This window comes from Thalassophryne amazonica, chromosome 8, assembly GCF_902500255.1.
Source record: "Thalassophryne amazonica chromosome 8, fThaAma1.1, whole genome shotgun sequence".
Classification (NCBI taxonomy): domain Eukaryota; kingdom Metazoa; phylum Chordata; class Actinopteri; order Batrachoidiformes; family Batrachoididae; genus Thalassophryne; species Thalassophryne amazonica.
Genome location: NC_047110.1, coordinates 32318131 through 32337767, shown reverse-complemented (window position 1 = coordinate 32337767; position 19637 = coordinate 32318131). Strand labels below are relative to the sequence as shown.

The window sequence follows — 19637 nt, the reverse complement described above, 5'->3', positions numbered from 1 at the left end:
GGAGCGCCCAGCCACCCTGCGGAGGAAACTCATCTCGGCCGCTTGTACTCGCGATCTCGTTCTTTCGGTTATGAGCCAAATCTCATGACCATAGTTGAGGATCGGAACATAGATCGATCGGTAAATCGAGAGCTTTGCCCCCCTACTCAGCTCTCTCTTCACCACGACGGTCCGATACAGCGACCGCATCACTGCAGATGCTGCACCGATCCGTCTATTGATCTCATGCTCCATCCGTCCCTCACTCATGAACAAGACCCTGAGATACTTAAACTCCTCCACTTGAGGCAAGGACACTCCACCGACCTGAAGAGGGCAAAGCACCTTTTTCCGGTCGAGAACCACGGCCTTGGATTTGGAGGTGCTGATTTTCATCCTGGACGCTTCACACTCGGCTGCAAACTGCCCCAGTGCACGCTGAAGGTCCTTATTTGACGAAGCCAACAGAACCACATCATCCACAAACAGCAGAGACGGGTTTCTGTGGTTCCCAAACCAGACCCCCTCTACACCCTGCCTGCGCCTAGAAATTCTGTCCATAAAAATAATGAACAGAACCGGTGACAAAGGGCAGCCCTGGCGGAGGCCAACGTGCACTGGAAACAGGTTTGACTTACTACCGGCAATGCGAACCAAGCTCCTGCTGCGGTCGTACAGGGACCAGATAGCCCTTAGCAAAGGACCCCGGACCCCGTACTCCCGGAGCACTCCCACAGGGTGCCCCGAGGGACACGGACGAATGCCTTCTCCAGATCCACAAAACACATGTGGACTGGTTGGGCAAACTCCCATGAACCCTCGAGCACCCGATGGAGGGTGTAGAGCTGGTCCAGTGTGCCGCGACCAGGACGAAAAACACACTGCTCCTCCTGAATCCGAGGTTCGACCATCGGTCGAATTCTCCTCTCCAGTACTCTGGAATAGACCTTACCAGGGAGGCTGAGGAGTGTGATCCCCCTATAGTTGGAACACACCCTCCGGTCCCCCTTCTTAAACAGAGGGACCACCACCCCGGTCTGCCAATCCAGAGGCACTGTCCCCGATCGCCATGCGATGTTGCAGAGGCATGTCAGCCAAGACAGTCCCACAACATCCAGAGACTTAAGGTACTCAGGACGGATTTCATCCACCCCAGGAGCCTTGACACCGAGGAGCTTTCTAACCACCTCGGTGACTTCGGCCTGGGTAATGGATGAGTCTGTCTCTGAGTCCCCAGTCTCTGCTTCCTCTTCGGAAGACGTGACGATGGGATTGAGGAGATCCTCGAAGTACTCCTTCCACCGCCCGACAACATCCCCAGTCAGGTCAAAAGCTCCCCACCCGCACCGTAAACAGTGCTGGTGGAGAGCTGCTTCTGCCTCCTGAGGCGTCGGACAGTTTGCCAGAATCTCTTCGAGGCCAACCGATAGTCCTCCTCCATAGCCTCCCCGAACTCCTCCCAGACCCGTTTTTGCCTCTGCGACCGCATGGGCTGCAGCACGCTTGGCCTGCCGGTACCTGTCAGCTGCCTCTGGGGTCCCACCTACCAACAAAGATAAGTAGGACTCCTTCTTCAGCTTGACGGCATCCCTTACTTCCGGTGTCCACCACCAGGTTCGGGGATTGCCATCGCGACAGGCACCAGAGACCTTGCGACCACAGCTACGAGCGGCCGCATCGACAATGGAGGTGGAGAACATGGTCCACTCGGACTCCATGTCTCCAACCTCCCCTGGGATCTGGGAGAAGCTCTCCCGGAGGTGGGAGTTGAAGACCTCACTGACAGAGGGTTCCGCCAGTCGTTCCCAGCAGACCCTCACGATACATTTGGGCCTGCCAGGTCTGACCGGCTTCCTCCCCTCCCAGCGGATCCAACTCACCACCAGGTGGTGATCGGTCGACAGCTCTGCCCCTCTCTTCACTCAAGTGTCTACAACTACAAAGTTGATCATCAACCTCCGGCTCAGGGTGACCTGGTGCCACATGCACTTATGGACATCCTTGTGCTCGAACATGGTGTTCGTGATGGACAAACTGTGACTAGCACAGAAGTCCAACAACTGAACACCACTCGGGTTCAGATCGGGGAGGCCGTGCTTCCCGATCACCCCCCCTCCAGGTCTCCCTGTCGCCACCCACATGGGCGTTGAAATCCCCCAGGAGAACAATATCTTCATCATAATCTTCTTATCTATAAAGCAAGATGTGTCTGTGTGTGTGTGACTCGCATATCTCTGTTTGTCAGATCGGCCTCAGCGTCCAGATACTGCTTGCACATGCCATGATGATCGCATCCTTTAGTATGAAAATTTTGGGGATTACTTTTCAAAACCTGTATTTTAAAGTCATTATCATTCCTATTTTTTTTTAAGTCATCATCATTATTGGCACAAGGCCGAACGCCAGCTTCGATGAAAGATTGTCAACAAAGATGAATCGCCTCTCTAACTTAAACAGATGCTGACCTGTAACGCGTTCACGAGGGAGACTGACGGAAGAAATAAATAATACACAAACACTCTGACAGATATCTGAGCCACAGACACACAGATGCTTCTTGCTTTATTATCACAAGGTGGAACATTCATCGACAAATCTCCAACTTTTCTAGGAATATACTTCCTACAGGCACTACTGGTTGATGTAAATAAAGTCCAAGACATACAGTGACTTGGAAATGTTCATGTATCCATCTCCTGACTTGTCTGAAGAATACTGGCAATAAAACTGACATATTTACAGGTATCATACTAAAGCATTCCATTATGTATGGAACCCATCATCTTGGCTTTTATTACCTCCGCCAAGGAGGTTATGTTTTCAGTTGCGTTTGTTTGTCTGTCTGTCAGCAGGATAACTCAAAAGGTTTTGAATGGATTTTGATGAAATTTTGTGGAGTGGTTGGAAATGACAAGAGGAACAAGTGATTAAATTTTAGTGGTGATCCGGATCACAATCCGGATCCAGGAATTTTTAAAGGATTCCTCACCATTGTGGGATAGGGGGAATTTTGACATTCTAGTTTCTAACTCCACAAAAACAAGGCAGAAAGGCTTGAAAAAAAATTAGGGTGTAACACAGTCAGATGTTCTATCAATCAACAAAGTTTGGTGATGATCGGATCCGGATTCCAGATCTGGTGATCCAGAATATTCAAAAATATAGGGAAAATAGAAAATGTGTCAGTGTGAGGTGACAAATGAAGCTAGAGATGCACAACTAACACCTGTAGCTGAATCTGTACTGATTCAGTAAGGTGTCATCAGATTTGATGTAGCTTCAAATGTTATGGAGCTCGATCCAGAAGAAAACCGCCATTACTGAAAACTTTTGAACTAATAAAGACATAAAAGTGATTCCAAGTTGTAGTGGTATGTTTTCATGGTCAAGGATGTCAAATATAAAGGAAATAAAAGTGTATGTATCATAGTTTTGGTTGTAACACTGAATTGTTGAATAGATCACTGTGCCAAGGAGGGAATCTCTTTAGGGTCAGTGACCCTATGGCCTTGTTTAGAGAAATGTTTCATAAATGTATGTGTACATTCTGATTTTTTTCCATTTTTTACTCCTCCTTAACAAAATATAAAAACTAGTCCAACACCTCAACCTTAAAAACCTAAAAAGTTGTCCGAGTGAATGCGCGCTCCCGCGTCGGTGATACATGACGTTGTACGTGTGCGTATATTTTCCTGGTGATGACGCGGCTGTTTTTATTTGACGTGGAACTCGCTGGACCACCAACAGGGGGCAGAGTGGAGGCGCACGGTGGAGAGCAGCCTCGGCTCTCTCTCTCTCTCTCACACACAAACACACACAAAAAGGCAACGTTCAGGGCCAAAAGTTGCCATTCATGACACGGATAAGTAAGCGTGCAGCTGCAGCTGTGCTCCGGAGGTGCAGCAGCGCGCGCGCTTACCGTCCACACGAGCCTCACAGAGAACCTGTGATTTGATATTTTTTTCCTCTTTCCACTTTAGACGTCGGATTTAGGTGGATTGTTTTGTTTTTCTCTCCCCCTGCTGGGTGACTCGCGGTCAGATCGAGCAGAAAAAGGCAGCGTTGCGCTTTTCATCGCGCAGCGCTTCGTACGTGGGACAACCTTCAAACGTCATCTGGACTCTCCATGAGAAGAGACACAAAGGATGAGCGCCGATCTGACCATGGCAGCTGCTTTATCGGCGGAGGAAGAGCAGGTAGGCCCTTCTTTTTTCCCCTCTTTTCGACCCCACCTGGAGCGCTCTCTCTCTCTCTCTCTCTCTCTCTCTCTCTGTCTGGCCTGCGCGCACCGTGCGTGCAGCCGCTGCGGTTGCGAAACGCGGAGCGGAAACGTTGTATCGATTTCTGGCGCATTATTGCCGTCGTTGCATTTCGACATGTCATGTGGAGTTGTGTCAGGAAGGGCATCATCCGGCGTGAAACTTGTGCCAAATCAACATGCAGGACCCCGCCGATTGAAAACAGGAGGCAGCAGCCGAGGAGACTTTTTACTTTTATTGCCGCCGTTTCATAACAGGCCGCTCGTTTTTTTTTTTTTTTTTTTTTTTTTTTTTTTTACCAGCCTCCACAAAAATGTTCATTTCTCTGTTGTCGTCCACTCGTGTCCACGGAAGCCTGGACACGGACACTTTAACGTGGGCGAAGCTTTTTTTTTTTTTATATGAAACTCTGCAAGCTAGCTGGTTCGACACCTGGTTCATTCAGTAAAAACGTGTTTCTCTTTATTCGTGTGCTTATTAAGCATACACGTTTTATTTCATCCTGCCATCATAAGAAATTGCTATATTTTTTCCCCCCTTTCTAATTTATCAAAACTAAAATGACTTGAGTTTGACTCAGCGGCTACATTCACATTTCAGGCTGAAGTGACTTCCATCTCAATTTGATGTTTGATCTTTTGAGTGGTGAACTTAAAGATCTACTCTTTTTTTTTTTTTTTTTTTTTTTTAAGGGAACAAAAAGATCTGAGTTGTCTCTCAGACTTATTACTCAGAGCGCACTTCCACAGAGGCATAAAATAGCACTGAACTGGTTTAATAGCAGCATGGTACACGCCATAGGCGTAGGAGGTGGGGGAGCGGGGGGCAAACGCCTCCCCGGGCTCTGCAAAATGCTCAGATTCGGGCAGATGGGCTGGGAAATTCGGGCATGGGCCATGTAGACTCTGAATACAGAATAGAATGACCTAAAATGTTGTCAGACTTATTTTTGCAATTAATGTAAACAATCAAACTGCTATTTGGTCACCAATATAAATATATGGTAATTTAAAGAGTCATGGGGGCTTCTGAGATTCAGGCAAATTTGGTGTGCCCCCCCCCAAATAGACCCCACCTCCTACGCCTATGGTACACGCGACTGTGTGCACACATTAAAATGCGAACACACGCAGCTGCAAGTATGGACGAACACTGAAAAAAGCTGAGTACGCGTGTATTTTGGGCGTATTTAAATGAAACACAACGCTGCAATGAACACCTCTACGAATACGCCAGTGTGACAGGGGCTTAACCCTGTGTCGTGGCGCGTCGCGGCGTCTATTGTATTCTTGACATTGACATTCGGTTTAAATTTTGTGCCAAAACCCAGTGTGGATCTGTACTGGCTCTGCTGTGGCAACCTTACAGAAATGGAAGCAGCTGGAAAAACAACAGCGTTGATTAGAATGCTAACACTAACGCAAGCTAAACTGTAGAATGTAAGTGTGTGGGTGGGGCAAGCTGAAAACCTCACCCATATCTTCTCACTGCTAAATGGGTGAATATGCCATTCAAAATGTCTGGTGGAGGTAGACGTGTGCGTGTTTACCTCAGTAAATATAAAAAAAAATTCTGAAATGATTGATTAAACAGGCAGCAAATTACTTTTTGTTTTCTGGTGTATGGAACTAAAGTAGACTATATAGATAACACATTGTTTGATATATAATATAGTTTTTCCACCGGTGGAAATATTGCTTGTTGAAAGTTGTGATCAGGTGACTTCAGTTTGTCTTCTGGTGCCAATGGCATCTCACGCTGATGTCAGTCCAACACTTGTTAATTACTTTTCTAAGGTTTGTAACTTGCTATAAAGTAACTTTTACCTGAAAATATAAGTTAACGGTCGTGGAAATACAATTAAAGTTTTGTCCTGTTGAATTGAACAGTGAATCTGTAGGCTCCTTTAAGCCTTATTGATGATTAATTAAGCACAACCACATCTTTTGTTAAGACTGTAAAAATGTTTGATCCATGAAGTTTTTCATTCAAGCGGACCTCACCAGAATCTCTTGGTTTTTTTTTTGTTTGTTTTTTGTTTTGTTTTTTTAATTCTGTTAAATTTTTATTGATGCCATTCTTATAGGTATCTGTAATATAACTAGATGGGATCAATTTGCAACTATTTTTTAAAGACCTTTGAGTATCTGGCTAATAAACCACATATCATTTTGAAAGACTTCTGTTACATTTTTTTTTTCTCTTGTTTGAACATGACTTTTCAGTACAAAAATTCAATCCTGCCCCTACTCCCTGCAGTTTCGCTGACACAAATAACCTGAATAAAAGCTGCTCTGACTTTTCAATAGTTAAGAGAACTTGAAAATAAGCTTAAAAATTTGTGATGGAGTCTGACCAGATTCCATTATATTCAGCCTGGGTCCAAGTGGACCCCATAAGAAAACCTACAGTATTTGTAAATGATCCAGTCATATACCACATTATTTGTCTGATCATAAAGATTCGAAAAAGGTATAGTTTGGACTATCTACAACTGAATGTTATGGGGTTAAAAACAGCAAGAGTGGTGACAAAAGTCAATTTCAGTTTGTACAAAGGGGTCAAAAGTTAAAGTTGCTCCAATTTTGGTAAAAAGTGGTGCAAATTATTGGTTGAGCTAATAGGATTAATAAGTGGAATAGTATTGATTGTGTTGAATGTTTGGTCTCCAAAGTAAAGGTCAAACAATGTTGACATCCATTGAATTCTATGACATGTGACATATGTTACCCCATAACATGATAACTAAGGATGACACTTGGTGCAAACTATTCCTTTTTGAAACCCTATTAACTCAACTAATAACTTTCACCACTTTTTACCAAAATTGGAGTAACTTTATCTTTTGACCCCTGTACAAACTGAAACTGATTTTTGTCATCATTCTTGTTGTTTTTACCCCATAACTCCAGAACATTCAGTCATAGCTAGTCCAAAGTATACCTTTTTGGAATCTTTATGATCAGACAAATAATGTGGTATAGTTTTTAATATGATTGGAGCATTTTCAGTTTTTGACCCCTGTGTAATTCCTCAATTGACCCCTACCTGGCTGCCTATTGAACATTAAAGTAGCCAGTTGGTTTTATCAAAAGGTATTGTCTAAGGAGTATTTTTGCCAAATTTGGTACTTGCTTCACCATTTGAACGATTCCACTGTCAATATTCTGTTATCTGCTGCACTAAACTAAGTGAAATTGAAGACAACTGTATCGACAATTACATAAAAATTCAGCTGAATAACAGTTGAGAAAATAAAATATAACCCTGAGGTTTGTGTAAGACAGTGAAAGTAACAATATACGATGAATTAAGCTCCACATTTAGTCTGCTGTAGACCAGACGAGCTCAGAAATGTATTACGGTGGATATTTAGCCTGTTAGCCACATTGATGGAACCAAAGTCTTACGCAAGTAAGCGAAACTTATCAAAATGGGAGCATGGGGGCTTAGTGGTTAGCCCTGTTGCCTCACAGCAAGAAGGTCATGGGTTCCATTCCTACATGTAGCATGGAGGTTAGTTGAATTGGAAACTTTACAATTGTCCAGGTCTCCCTTGCAAAAGAGGTTTCAGTCTCAATGGGACTAACCTGGTTAAATTAAAAAATGTGTTTCAGCTGCCACTTCCCAAAGACTAAAGAGACGCTCCACAGGATCATCAGGAAGCTACATGACATCAGCAGAGGGCTTCATAGCAGCTACATGTGAGCTGTAGATGTGGTGATTATCTGTTGCATTTTGTTTTTATGTATGCTTTGGCTTCATTGCATTTCATGATGCACTAGGGGCAGCTAAAATACTTACCAAAATATCTGTGTAATATTTTAGGTGGTTTCTAATGCACGGGATTTCCACATATATAAACAAGGTTTTCGACGGTACAGTTGCATCGCCAAAGGGGCAAGTGGACAACACCCCCCAAGACTATCTGCTGGAGTTTTTTGGTTCTTGGTGTCATTCTGGAGAATTGAACGAGTATTTTCTTGTTTCTGTCCGTTGTGCTGCTGTATGAACAGGGGAGAGGAGAAGTGAGTGGCAGTCAAAATAACTTTTAGCTTGTGAGGGACACCAGAGTGCAATGTATTCTGTAAGACTGTAGACCAGGGGTGCCCAAGTTCGGTCCTCGATCTACCTTCCTGACACTCTTGGTTGTCTCCCTGCTCCAACACACCTGAATCCAATGTAAGACTTGTTAGCAGGCTTTTAATGAGCCTTTCATTGGATTCAGGTGTGTTGGAGCAGGGAGACAACCAAGAGTGTCAGGAAGGTAGAGCTTGAGGACTGAACTTTGGCACCCCTGCTGTAGACTGTTGGTGCTGGTAGACTTTAAAATCCACTCACTGTCCAGTGTGAAGGACTCAGCTGAATAACATTGTGTCAGTAGCATGGCCCAAGCAGATGGTCACCCCTGTGAATCTGGTCTGCTTGAGGTTTCTTCCTCAAATTATCAGAGGGAGTTTTTCCTTACCACTGTCGCCTGTGTGCTTGCTTGGTTGTGTGAAGCGCCTTGAGGCAACTTTGTTGTGATTTGGCGCTATATAAATTGAAATTGAAAAATTGACTCCACAGCCATCCACAAACAGGCTCTGCTGTGTGTGTGTGTGTGGGGCTCAGCCCCACTCCACCCTCAGTCAAACTGACTAGGTAACAAGAGCAACATTTGCCAAAGCTGGGTTTTTAAACCAGCACAAATGCACTGACTGCCTGCAGTATAGAGCAGTGCAGTCTCGTTTGAACCCTGCGTGATATCGCTGGATTTGACCACTTATGGGGACAGACGCTACCGTTGCACAATATATACACAGCATAACTTTACATGGGAAAATGGTGTACTGTTTTGTTTTTGGCTGTAATCACCAAAGCAGTTGCAAAAAGTGCAGTTTTTTTTTTCCAGTTCCCAGTGGAGAAGGGAAGACGAGGCAAATGGAGACGTCGTGTGTTAACCTACGCAGCTAACCAGAGTAGCTACGTTCTCTCACCTGCACAGCTGCCTCGACACGTTTGAGCTCCGGGTCGTAAACAAACCGCAACAAATGTCCACTTTCCACCGCATCTTCACTTTTTCTTTGTATTTTAACTTTGTGTGTAATTTGCCCAAAATCGCAGAGAAAGTACAGTGTTTCTGTCCTCGGAAGTAAAGAAATTACATCATATGCGTCATACTTTACCCCTTTAGTGCCCTCCCTCAAATGAGACTGCGCTACCCAATTGTTTGCCTGGGAGCTTCATTGTCCACCAGATTAGTTGTAACTGTACTGAAGTTTAATTACAGTTGTCATCATGGTGACGAATGGGTGAATCCTGCCATATGACTTGTGTCTGATCAATTTCACAGCAGTCCTTTCCCCAGCCAGACATCATATATGAGTCATATTGAAATTTTTCACAATGCTATTGATTATTTGACTAATTATAAAATTTGAAAATTGCTCATAACTGTTTGAGCCCTACAGCGCCTTGCAAAAGTATTCAACCCCTTGGTATTTCACATATTTTAATTTATGCCATTTCAAATACAAAAAGCAAATCAGGCTTCTCAGTATAAATAAATTCTAAAATTACCTTCCTTGAACACATACTCAAAGCAAATCTCTCCAACTTGAGATAAATTCTGATTATTAAAATATAAAAGCCAAGATGATGGGTTACAGAAGTAATGGGTCCCTTTGGTATAAAACCTGTAAATACTCATTTTTATTGCCAGTTTTATTCAAACAAGTCAGGGGATGGATACATGAACATTTCCAAGTCACTGAATATGTCTTGGACTTTATTTACATCAGTGATGAAGAAATACAAACAGTATGGCACTGTATGGTAAATCTGTGTGGAGGAGACAGTTCTCAAAAACTGAGTGACTTTGCAAGAAGGAGAAGCATGAGGAAAGACACCCAGACAACCCAGAAGAAGTTATAGGCTTCTGTGGCTGTGATTGGAGAAATTGTGCACAGTGTATGTTTTACATTTTGTATCCCCAGTTATACAGCTTCATGATGAAGTTGTATAAAGGACGATTTTCTTAAAAAGACCTGAAAGTTCAGCTACTATTTGCCAGAAGATACATCTGAGATGCGAGCCTAGATTTGGTGAAAGAAAATCCTCCTCTATGTATACCACTTCATCATGAAGTTGTATAAGTTTAAAGAAGATAATTTTTGAAATTTTTATGTTGAGAAGCCTGATTTGCATTTTGTATTTGAAATGGCATAAACAAATTGCAATGTCTGAAATACCAAGGGGCTGAATACTTTTGCAAGGCACTGTGTACGCGGAGTGATTGTTTTTATTAAGTACAAATCTGTTCACTTTGTCATTTCTCAGTAAATATCCAATAAGCTCATCTTAATTCATAGTCCCACCGAATATCTTTAAACATCGTATTTCGTCAAACTACATGAGTCTTCATGAATGAGAATCTGAAATCATGAGGTTTTGGATTTTTGCTTTGAGAAATATAAAATCACCTTGTTGAATGGTACGTTCCAGCTTTCACCTCATGAAATATTCGAACCATTTAAAGAATGTAAAAACATTCATTATTTGTTTTATATAACAGCTAAAATAGCTCCTTGTCATTTGAGTTGATATGAATTTATAAACAACAAAAGGGACTTGCATTTTGGTGTTTGTCACTGGTGCTTTGACATCAACAGTCCAACACTAACTTTAAATAGGAATCCAAACTTGTTCTCAGTCAACTTGGACAAACAGATGTAGTCTGTGATACTTCCAAACAAAAAAAGTTCAACAAAAAAAAATCACATCAGAAATTTGTCCAGCTTTTCATCCCAACAGCTCTTCATGCCTCCAGATAGCTTACAGTGTAGTGGATGTTTTTTTTTTGTTTTTTTTTGGTTTGTGTCTTAGAATTAGCACCGTCAATTAGCTTGTTCAAATCGTCATCCGTCAGCAAAACAAACTCCACCATGTTTAGCTAGTCTGTGCGTGGGCGGGGTTCGTAGCATGCAATGGTACAAAATGTATGGAACCAAAATTTGCATGCTAAATGCAACACAACACAAATGGGATAAATAATCCATGTCACGTGACATATAAAGCACCAATCAAATGACAAGGATCCACTCAGTCGTTATATAACAGTGATTACTGCAATAGCTGGCAGTTAAATTTTCCCGTTGGTTTCTGTTCTCCAGTTTATATTTGTAGTGTGTTCTTTCTACGTACCTGAGGAAGGTGAAACTGTCATTTTGCTGGAATACTGTGCTGGAATATTAGTTTGCATGAGATACATTTCAAAGTAAGTCCTTTTTTGTTTGTTCATTCATTCCTTCTCCTCCCTCTGATTTTTCATCATCTGGTCAGCAAAAACGCTGTGTCTGCCTCCTCAATTTCCTGTGTGAGCCAGGGCCCCTGCTGGGGTACCGGATGCCCTTCTTACATCCCTCGCCTTATGTGGGGTATTCGTGTGTACTGCATGTCTCTTTCTCTCTCTCAATAGTCGTGGAACTTACATCTAAAGGCAGCTGTTAAAAGCATTTCCACTACACCCAGGGGACTCGTGTGTGTGTGTGTGTGCTGCATCTACTCCCAGGAAGCACTAGAGTGCAAGAAAGTGGAGAACAGGGAGAATGACATTATTGACTTCCTGTTTTGGTTTTGTCTAGTGCCAAATGGAACTTGCTAAACTGCCGTGAAGCCGCTTGACAGTAGCGGCCTTTATTTCTAAATAGATTCACCTGGCATCTAGAATCAAATCGACTTCTGGCGCGAGGTCTTAGTGGCGCCAAATGTTACACCCTGCAGCTCATGAATGCAAGATGCATCCCACCTGTAAATAAAGTGTAGAAACAATTAGATCCAATCAGTTACTCGAACGAGGGGCAGATTAAAACAGGTTTGCCCGGGCCAGAGACCAGTGGCCCATTGTCATATGGGGGCCGACATTGTTCTAAAGAACATGCATAACATCAACAACAACAAAACAAATGCACAATATTACACAGAAAAATAAAATACTTTGCATACTTTAAAATACCAGCAAGTGCCACCTATCATACAGATTGTATAATGAACCCCAAAGAGAACCCTACCACCTAGGCAGGGCCAAACCATTTTATTTCTCTTCTTCAGGTATGGTGTCATTGAGCTTTGGAATGAAGTTATGGAGAGTAGTATTGCTAAAGAATGGTAGCGTGGTCACCAAGCAGTTTTCCAGAGCAGAAGGTTCTTGGTTCAAGATCACCCTAAGACAATGTCTAATATTTTATTTTTAACTTGCTCTTAAATTGAAAAAAAAAGAGTGCAAAATCAAAAGCCTCCTTAAACAGGGGCTAAGCGTCATGTTTTATGAACAAAAAAATGCCAAATATATTTGAGCTAAATAATGTGATTAGCTCAGGGCTGTGAAAACTCCGCGGATCCACAAGATTCCGCGGATTTCATCATGGGGGGGGGGGGGGGGGTGTTAGTGATGTACTCTTTAATCGTGAACATCAGAGTTTTTAAAATGCTTATCGCAAAGCGTCTTCTTTTACGACATCGTGTAAGTTTTATAAGTCCGCGGACACTGAGCTGTGTGTTACAGATACAAATCAGTTTCCTCAGATCCGCGGAGTTTCGCGGAGGAAAAATGGCACTCAAAGCATAGCTGTTACAACAGCTGTCGTAAAGCAGGACTGGTTGGTTGCTGCGGCGACGCTGTGTGGCTCCTGTGCGGCGCTTAAGCTAAACTTAGCATGTGGACAGCCCAAACTTTTAGAGCTTTCAAGTTTTTAAAAGAGGAATTGTGCAGCATGTCTGTGTCACGGAGCGACGTCGCACAGAGAGAAGATGGCGAGAAAGACTGTTTGAAAAAGTCTGAATCCGTGGAATCATCGCTGACTTCATCAACACACCTGAAAGATAAAAGAAACGGAAAAAGTGAACTGTACCCTCAGGAAACACAGTAAGAATTTTTCTCTCCCTGGAAAATAAACATTCTGCTGTTCAAACAGGATTTTAGACAAGATTGTGATTTATTTATTTATTTTTTCCACTAATCTTGACTTTCTTTCATTGTAAAAAAAGACATTGTGGCTTTGGATGGATTTAGGCTGCATGAATTTACACAAGAATATAAGTGACTTTTTACTATAAGATATGTTATTAATATTTTACCATGATTTTCCAAATATTCTACAAGCTTTAGCTCTGGTTTTTGAAATGCTGTAACAGTCTTTTCAGTCTTCATAAATTTCATGTAGTTTTTGTTCTGAGTTGATGCATAATTTCCAGGTCCTACTTCCACGTCATATTCCGTTATTTCAACATCATCGACAGGTCAAATAAAAGGTTGAATGTAGGATCGTTTAAATATACAATATGCACTAATTTTGAGATTTCTTCTTCCAGGAGAAGCTGAAAAAGTATCATTAGATAAAAATTTAATTCTGGGGCCCCACAGGGCCCTAGACCCCACCTCCTGAACGCTGCACCCCCCCCCCCCCCGCAAATTTTCCTCGGATTTCACAATTTTCATTTTACAGGCCTGTTAGCTGGACAATCATGTGATTAATGGAGTGAGTCAGTGGTTCCGCAAGTAAATATGTAAAAACTACTGCATTTTCAGCACTGCAAATTATTGGTTCGGATAGATATGGGTGAGTACCAGACAAGTGAACCTCATAGTTCATGTTGACTTAAGCCCTGTTCCCACCAAGTCCAGTTATTCAACATTCATGGGAGAATACAGGCTCTTAGAGGCAGAATATTCAGCTAATGAGGCTCATCTGAGTGTGACGCTAATTTCAAGAAATTCAAAATTTAGCAACAGCGTGGGGCAGTTTGTGTACAAGTTACTACGAGGACAAACAAGGATTTTAGAGGCGTGTTTGTAGTGAGGACGAGGCTGTTCAAAGTCCATTATCCGAGCACCTGGTGGCTGAGGACAGGACAGGCTATTTTGGCTCAACCCTCTTGCGCACTACAATCCCACCCGCTTTTGTGTGGTGGGCACTGTATATAAAATAATTATTTTGTAGCGTATTCATCATTTTCTGTCAATTTGGATGTTGAAAACATCTTTTGCTTCTGGAATCACAGAGGACATTTGGAGCTTTTTTCCTGCCTCTGTCTCATGCACTGAGGTGAACATATATGGAACAGCCTAAAAGGTAATTATTTGTAATGTTTATATTGTAATAGCTTGGTAAAACAGCTGCATGTTCATTCATTCTTTATAAGCAGCTGTAAAAGTATGTTTATAATAGATTGAACACCTTATTATAATGGATCAGATGAACTCGGCTGTGTGCGCGCTGGCGCAATCACTGGTGTCAAAATGAAGACGAGCATTTACGCAGAACGTGAGCGCGCAAAGGCACGATTTTGCAGACAATAAAGAATGAACACAAAGTTAAAAGTTTGATCACCGGTGACAAAATGACTGTAAGCCGTGGAAGAAGCATAGAGGCAACTGTCCAGGAACGAAGAACGCCAGCGCACAAAAGAGCAATTTTGCAGACATTAACGGACAAACATAAAGTTAAAAGTTGGATCACGGTGTCAAAATGACTGTAAGCCATGGAAGAAATAAAGCCAGCGAGAAGAAGCGCAGAGGTGACTGTCCAGGAACCTGTGGTTTGGTTCCAGCTGGCGCTGGAACATGGCGCTGCATGTATCATATGTGGCTTGACGTGGATCATATGCGGCAACACGAGCCATTCCAGGCTGGACGGGGCTCAAATGACAGGCCAGTCGTGGCTCATTAGAGGCTGATACGTGGCACATGTGAGGTACATAGAGGGGCCTTAGTAGCAGATACGTGACGGCTTAAAACATGGATCATTCTTTAAATAATCGCTGACACACCCATGTGTGGCTCATTATTCATGGCTTTATTATTTGGTGGGACCGAGGCTTTATTTGAACATGCAAAATGACCACAACATAAAGGCAAGTTGTTTGTGAAGCCTTGCTACTGATCGCTGGGTTCTGGGCGCCGCCAAGTCCAGCGCTGGTATATGTATTTACATGTTTTTCAGTGCTGCAGACTGTGGGACAAGTATAAAAAGTACCTACTGTGGTTTATTGCATAAATTTGTACAGCTTAGAAAATGGTCAAAGTAAGAAAAATTTATTAGGGGTCCAAGCCCGGCGGGGTAACGTTAACTCCGATCTGCACAAAACTCATGTGGCTGATGCAGAATAGTACAGAGGGGGGACCCTGATTAAAACAGATTTAGTTGTACTCTGGGGTGTGGCATCTTTCTCTACAGTTTATAGCTCAAAATTGGCTAATCATAATTGTGCCAAATTTGACATGGATAATCTTGGGACAGTTCTTACTTGAAATACATAAGTACACTATGATTGTTTAAAGGGGCGTGGCTTATTGCCTTTGTAATTTGAGAAGTGGGCGTGGCTCACACCATTCAACCTATCAAGTTACATTTTTTTTTGAAGGCTGATACAGACCTGCACAAGGTAGGGCTATAGAAAAAAATTGCTTTTTTCCCCCCTCCAGGTGGCCCTATAATGAATAAAAATGCATTTTTTTTTTTACTTTTTCACCACAATTCCAACCCAGTACATCACAAAATCAAAATTTATACATCCACAGATTCTGTGGAGTGTGACAAATACTTCTGATATGGGCCACATCCATTTCTGTTTTTCCATATTTTTTTTATGCAGTATTGCAAAATATGTAAAACCCTTTAAAATTGATTTCATCCCAGGCCGTCACTTCAGCTGACACCAGTCTTTGCAAGTGTCAGTTCAGTCAAAACAGAAAATCTGACATTTCTTTCTAACATTACATGAAATAAACATGAAACTTTGTACAATGATGCATAGCAATGAGCAAAGGCTGTCTGCCAGATTTGGGAGACGTAGGTCACTCGGGGAGGTGATGGTGGTTAAAGCATTGGTTAAAGCATTGGGCTTGAGACCAGAGGATCCTCTGTTCAAATCCCAACCTGACCAGAAAATCACTAAGGGCCCTTGGGCACGGTGCTTAATCCCCTAGTTCCTTCCGGTGTGTAGTGAGCGCCTTGTATGGCAGCAGCCTGACACTGGGGTGAATGTGAGGCATTATTGTGAAGCGGTTTGAGCGTCTGATGCAGATGGAAAAGCGCTGTATAAATGCAGTCCATTTACTCAGGATGCCACAAATGGAAAAATAGCAAAAATGGACTTAAAATACATGCACTGAATTACATTAAGTTCACTTTGTAAGTGTAGATCACATCTGTGTTGAATCTGATAATTTTGTGATGACTGTAAAATGGGCATGCCTCATTATGCATATTGCACTCGAATGACACTCCTCTTTTATGTTGCTTTGTGTGGGCGAGACGGCACAAAGAAGAGTGACACTGGATCAGTGGACAGGCTTGTGAGGAAGGCGGTCTGTGTTGTTGGCACTGAACTGGAGCGTCTCACAAGAGCGGCAGAGAGAAGAACCCTCCACAGGATGCTAGACATGATGGGAGTCACAGCTGTTATTCAGTGGATGGGCTGAAAAAGAAAGGACAACTTGGTTGACATTTGTCCTCTTGATGTTAAACTTGGAGTGATGGCGCCATTTCCCATGTGGCTCTGTTGGTCAGGCCCACATCCATTTGGAATGTAGGGAGTTGCATGGGCCTTGCAGGGGCTTGGGAGGCGGTCTGCGTTGCTACCACAACTTACACTTTTGTTTAATGGACACTCGTGTTTACGTTAAGATGATTAAGTCCAATAAATATGAAACATGGTTTAATGCCACAGAAAAATGGGCAAAAAGCTGCCTGCCAAATTTCATAGTGGTCAGTCACAAGTTGGTGCCACAAGTGGGAAGTTAGTATCTGAAGTTAGATGCACAGAAAAGCTTCAAATTCATATCTCAACAAATTATACATCAAAAACCAGCAATGCTGGTGAATAACTGTCTGTTACTTTCAGTGCTAGAGCACTGTGCTCGTTGCTTCTTGTTGCTGCTTTCAAGGCTAAAAGGATTTGTAATGGTGTCATCCTGCTTTATGCAACATTTCTTCTCCATTTTGAGGTGATTTTTTTTTATTTTTTATTATTATTTTTGACTTGTACTAAGTGATGTTAAAAGGTTTTCTTTGCTACATTGACCCTGTATTTCATCATAGTCATAATTTCATAGCCAAAATTTCAAAAGCTACCTTGTCATTTTGGCAATTATTTCAAAAGAATCACACCTGAAACTGCAAAAAACAAACAAACAAAAAACTGGTAAGATAGTAAAAAATAGAATTCTAAAATATTTTGCAAAAAACAATTTACATTTAATTTTGTATGGTATAAGATACTGTTAAGTTTTCAAATAAACATTTAAGAAAAACACAATCTGTCATTCTGTATCAGAATTGGAATTAGTTAAATATTTGTGTCCTGCAGGAGTTGAAGAAGTTACTCCTCCACAATGACTTTTCCACTGCAGACCGGTGTCCTATCGTGAAAGTAAACTTGTCCATCCTCCAATTCCCCTCCTGCGGATATGGCTTCATGTGCAGAAAAAGCAAACAAGATTGGTTTTGCAAGGAAAGAAGGGTCACTGCTGGAGCTGGCAAGCTCACCTTAAAAGGCTAAGAGAGAAAGAGCAGCTGTCAGATCATTAAAATCCGAAATATCTCATGACCATCTGAGGGGAACTCTGCTTTGGTGAATAGAAATGGATTTCCTGCATTATATGAAACGATGGCCGTTTTACAGTTGTCTATAAACAGTTTCATATTGACAATGTTGGGTACAGACTTTGTCAGAAACTTTTGTGACGCTCAAAAAGATATATACCGACACAAAATCTACCTTATGATTTCCACAAAATCTATTGATTAAAATGTTTCTCCAAATGTGTTTTCTGTGGCGCTCCGCATTGTGCAAATACAAAACCTGTTTCTGTCTTTTCCTATTGGTCTTGGCTTGTAAGGTGATGACGTCAGTCAAAGTTAGATCAACTCAGCTGACCTGCTGAAATGCTGAGAGGCCAGAAGATCTCATTCTGAGTTCAGCTGCTATCATCCACAACTCCAAAAATCAGCAGTGTTGTGAGCACCCAACTGTGGAACATTAGGGGAAGAAACTGACATAAGATCAACTTTATTTATCCTGAAGGAAATGATTTTGCCGCAGTACAATAAGTACAACAGATTTATGCAAAATGACTGGAAGACATTTACACAGGATGGTCAACAATATTGCACATAACTCTGCGCAACTGAACAACTCTGTTTATGTAATCATCCTGCAGAAGGGGGTGGAGTTATACAGTCTGATAGCCACAGGTAGGAAAGACCTCCTGTGGTATTCTGTGGTGCACTTCAGTGGTCTCAGTCTGTGGCTGAAGGTGCTCTGACAGGACGTCAGTGTGGCATGCAGGGGGTGCGAGGTGTTGTCCAGGATGCTGAGCAGCTTCCTCAGCATCCTCGTCTTATACTAGAGGAGCTACGACCACTACCTTTGCACCCCCCTCCCCAGGACTAAACCAAACCAACTTTTTTTAGGCTCCTGAGATGACCCCAAAACACAGTCAGGATGTTCCCAAAAATAAAAAAATGGCCTCAAGCCAGTGAGCCAGGATGGGTGTCAAAATAGGGTTTTTCACTAGAACACCTTTAAACGACATATAAACAACTTAAATATCACAGAGATTCAATGGGAAGACCATTGCAGGTCACAGCAAATGCATTTGTGCCTAAACTAAATTCATTCATGGGTTTAAGATTCAAAATGGCGTCCAATAGACCCTTTTCATTAAAATACATAGTAGGAAGTTGTTTAAAGGTGTTTTAGTGAAAAAAAACTTATTTTGGTAGCCATCTTGGCTAACTGGCTTGAGGCCAGTTTTTATTTTTGGGAACATCCTGATTGTGTTTTGGGGTCATCTAAGGAACCTAAAAAAGTTGGTTTGGTTTAGTCCTGGGGGGGGGGGGGGGGCAAAGGTAGTGGTCGTAGCTCCCCTAGTATTAGTTGAAAAGATGCTGAGTTTTAGACTTTTAACTTAACTTCTGTAGCAGTGCTGTTGACAACATCTCGCAGGGGAAGTCGCCAAGTTCTTCTACCACTTTGTTGGATTATTCAGTTTATTGTGAGGTTGTGCTCAAAGTTCATGCTAAAACATCAGTGAAGTGACTTTTCACCACATTTGGTGAGAGGGTTGTGTTTGGGGCAACTACAGCTCAGTTGGTAGAGAAACCATCCGGTAATTAGTGTGGGGGCGGGGGGCATCGCTGGTTAGTGCCAGTGAAGTAAGAAAGTGGATCCCAAATGTGTCTGCTGGGGGGATGTGAATCTTTCAACATGTCAGGATTTGATTCTGATTCACGGTTTGGTTCAAAATTGATTTTCGATTCAAAAATTTATTTATGATTCTACAATCAATTCAGTACACAGAGCTGCTAATTTCAGGAGTTACCCAAGTGCGCTGCAGTGGGCTATGAAATGTGG

At 42.4% G+C, this 19637-nt stretch overlaps 1 protein-coding gene across 1 annotated transcript in view; it reads left to right on the top strand.

Moving 5' to 3' along the window:
- Nucleotides 1-3822: 3822 nt before the first annotated feature.
- Nucleotides 3823-19637, top strand: part of ptpn9a (protein tyrosine phosphatase non-receptor type 9a) — an 81698-nt gene continuing 65883 nt past the window's right edge. Inside the window, exon 1 of the mRNA XM_034175977.1 lies at nt 3823-4175. Within this exon, the coding sequence (XP_034031868.1) occupies nt 4125-4175 (51 nt within the window). The 5' untranslated portion in view covers nt 3823-4124. The remainder of the gene's footprint in view (nt 4176-19637) is intronic.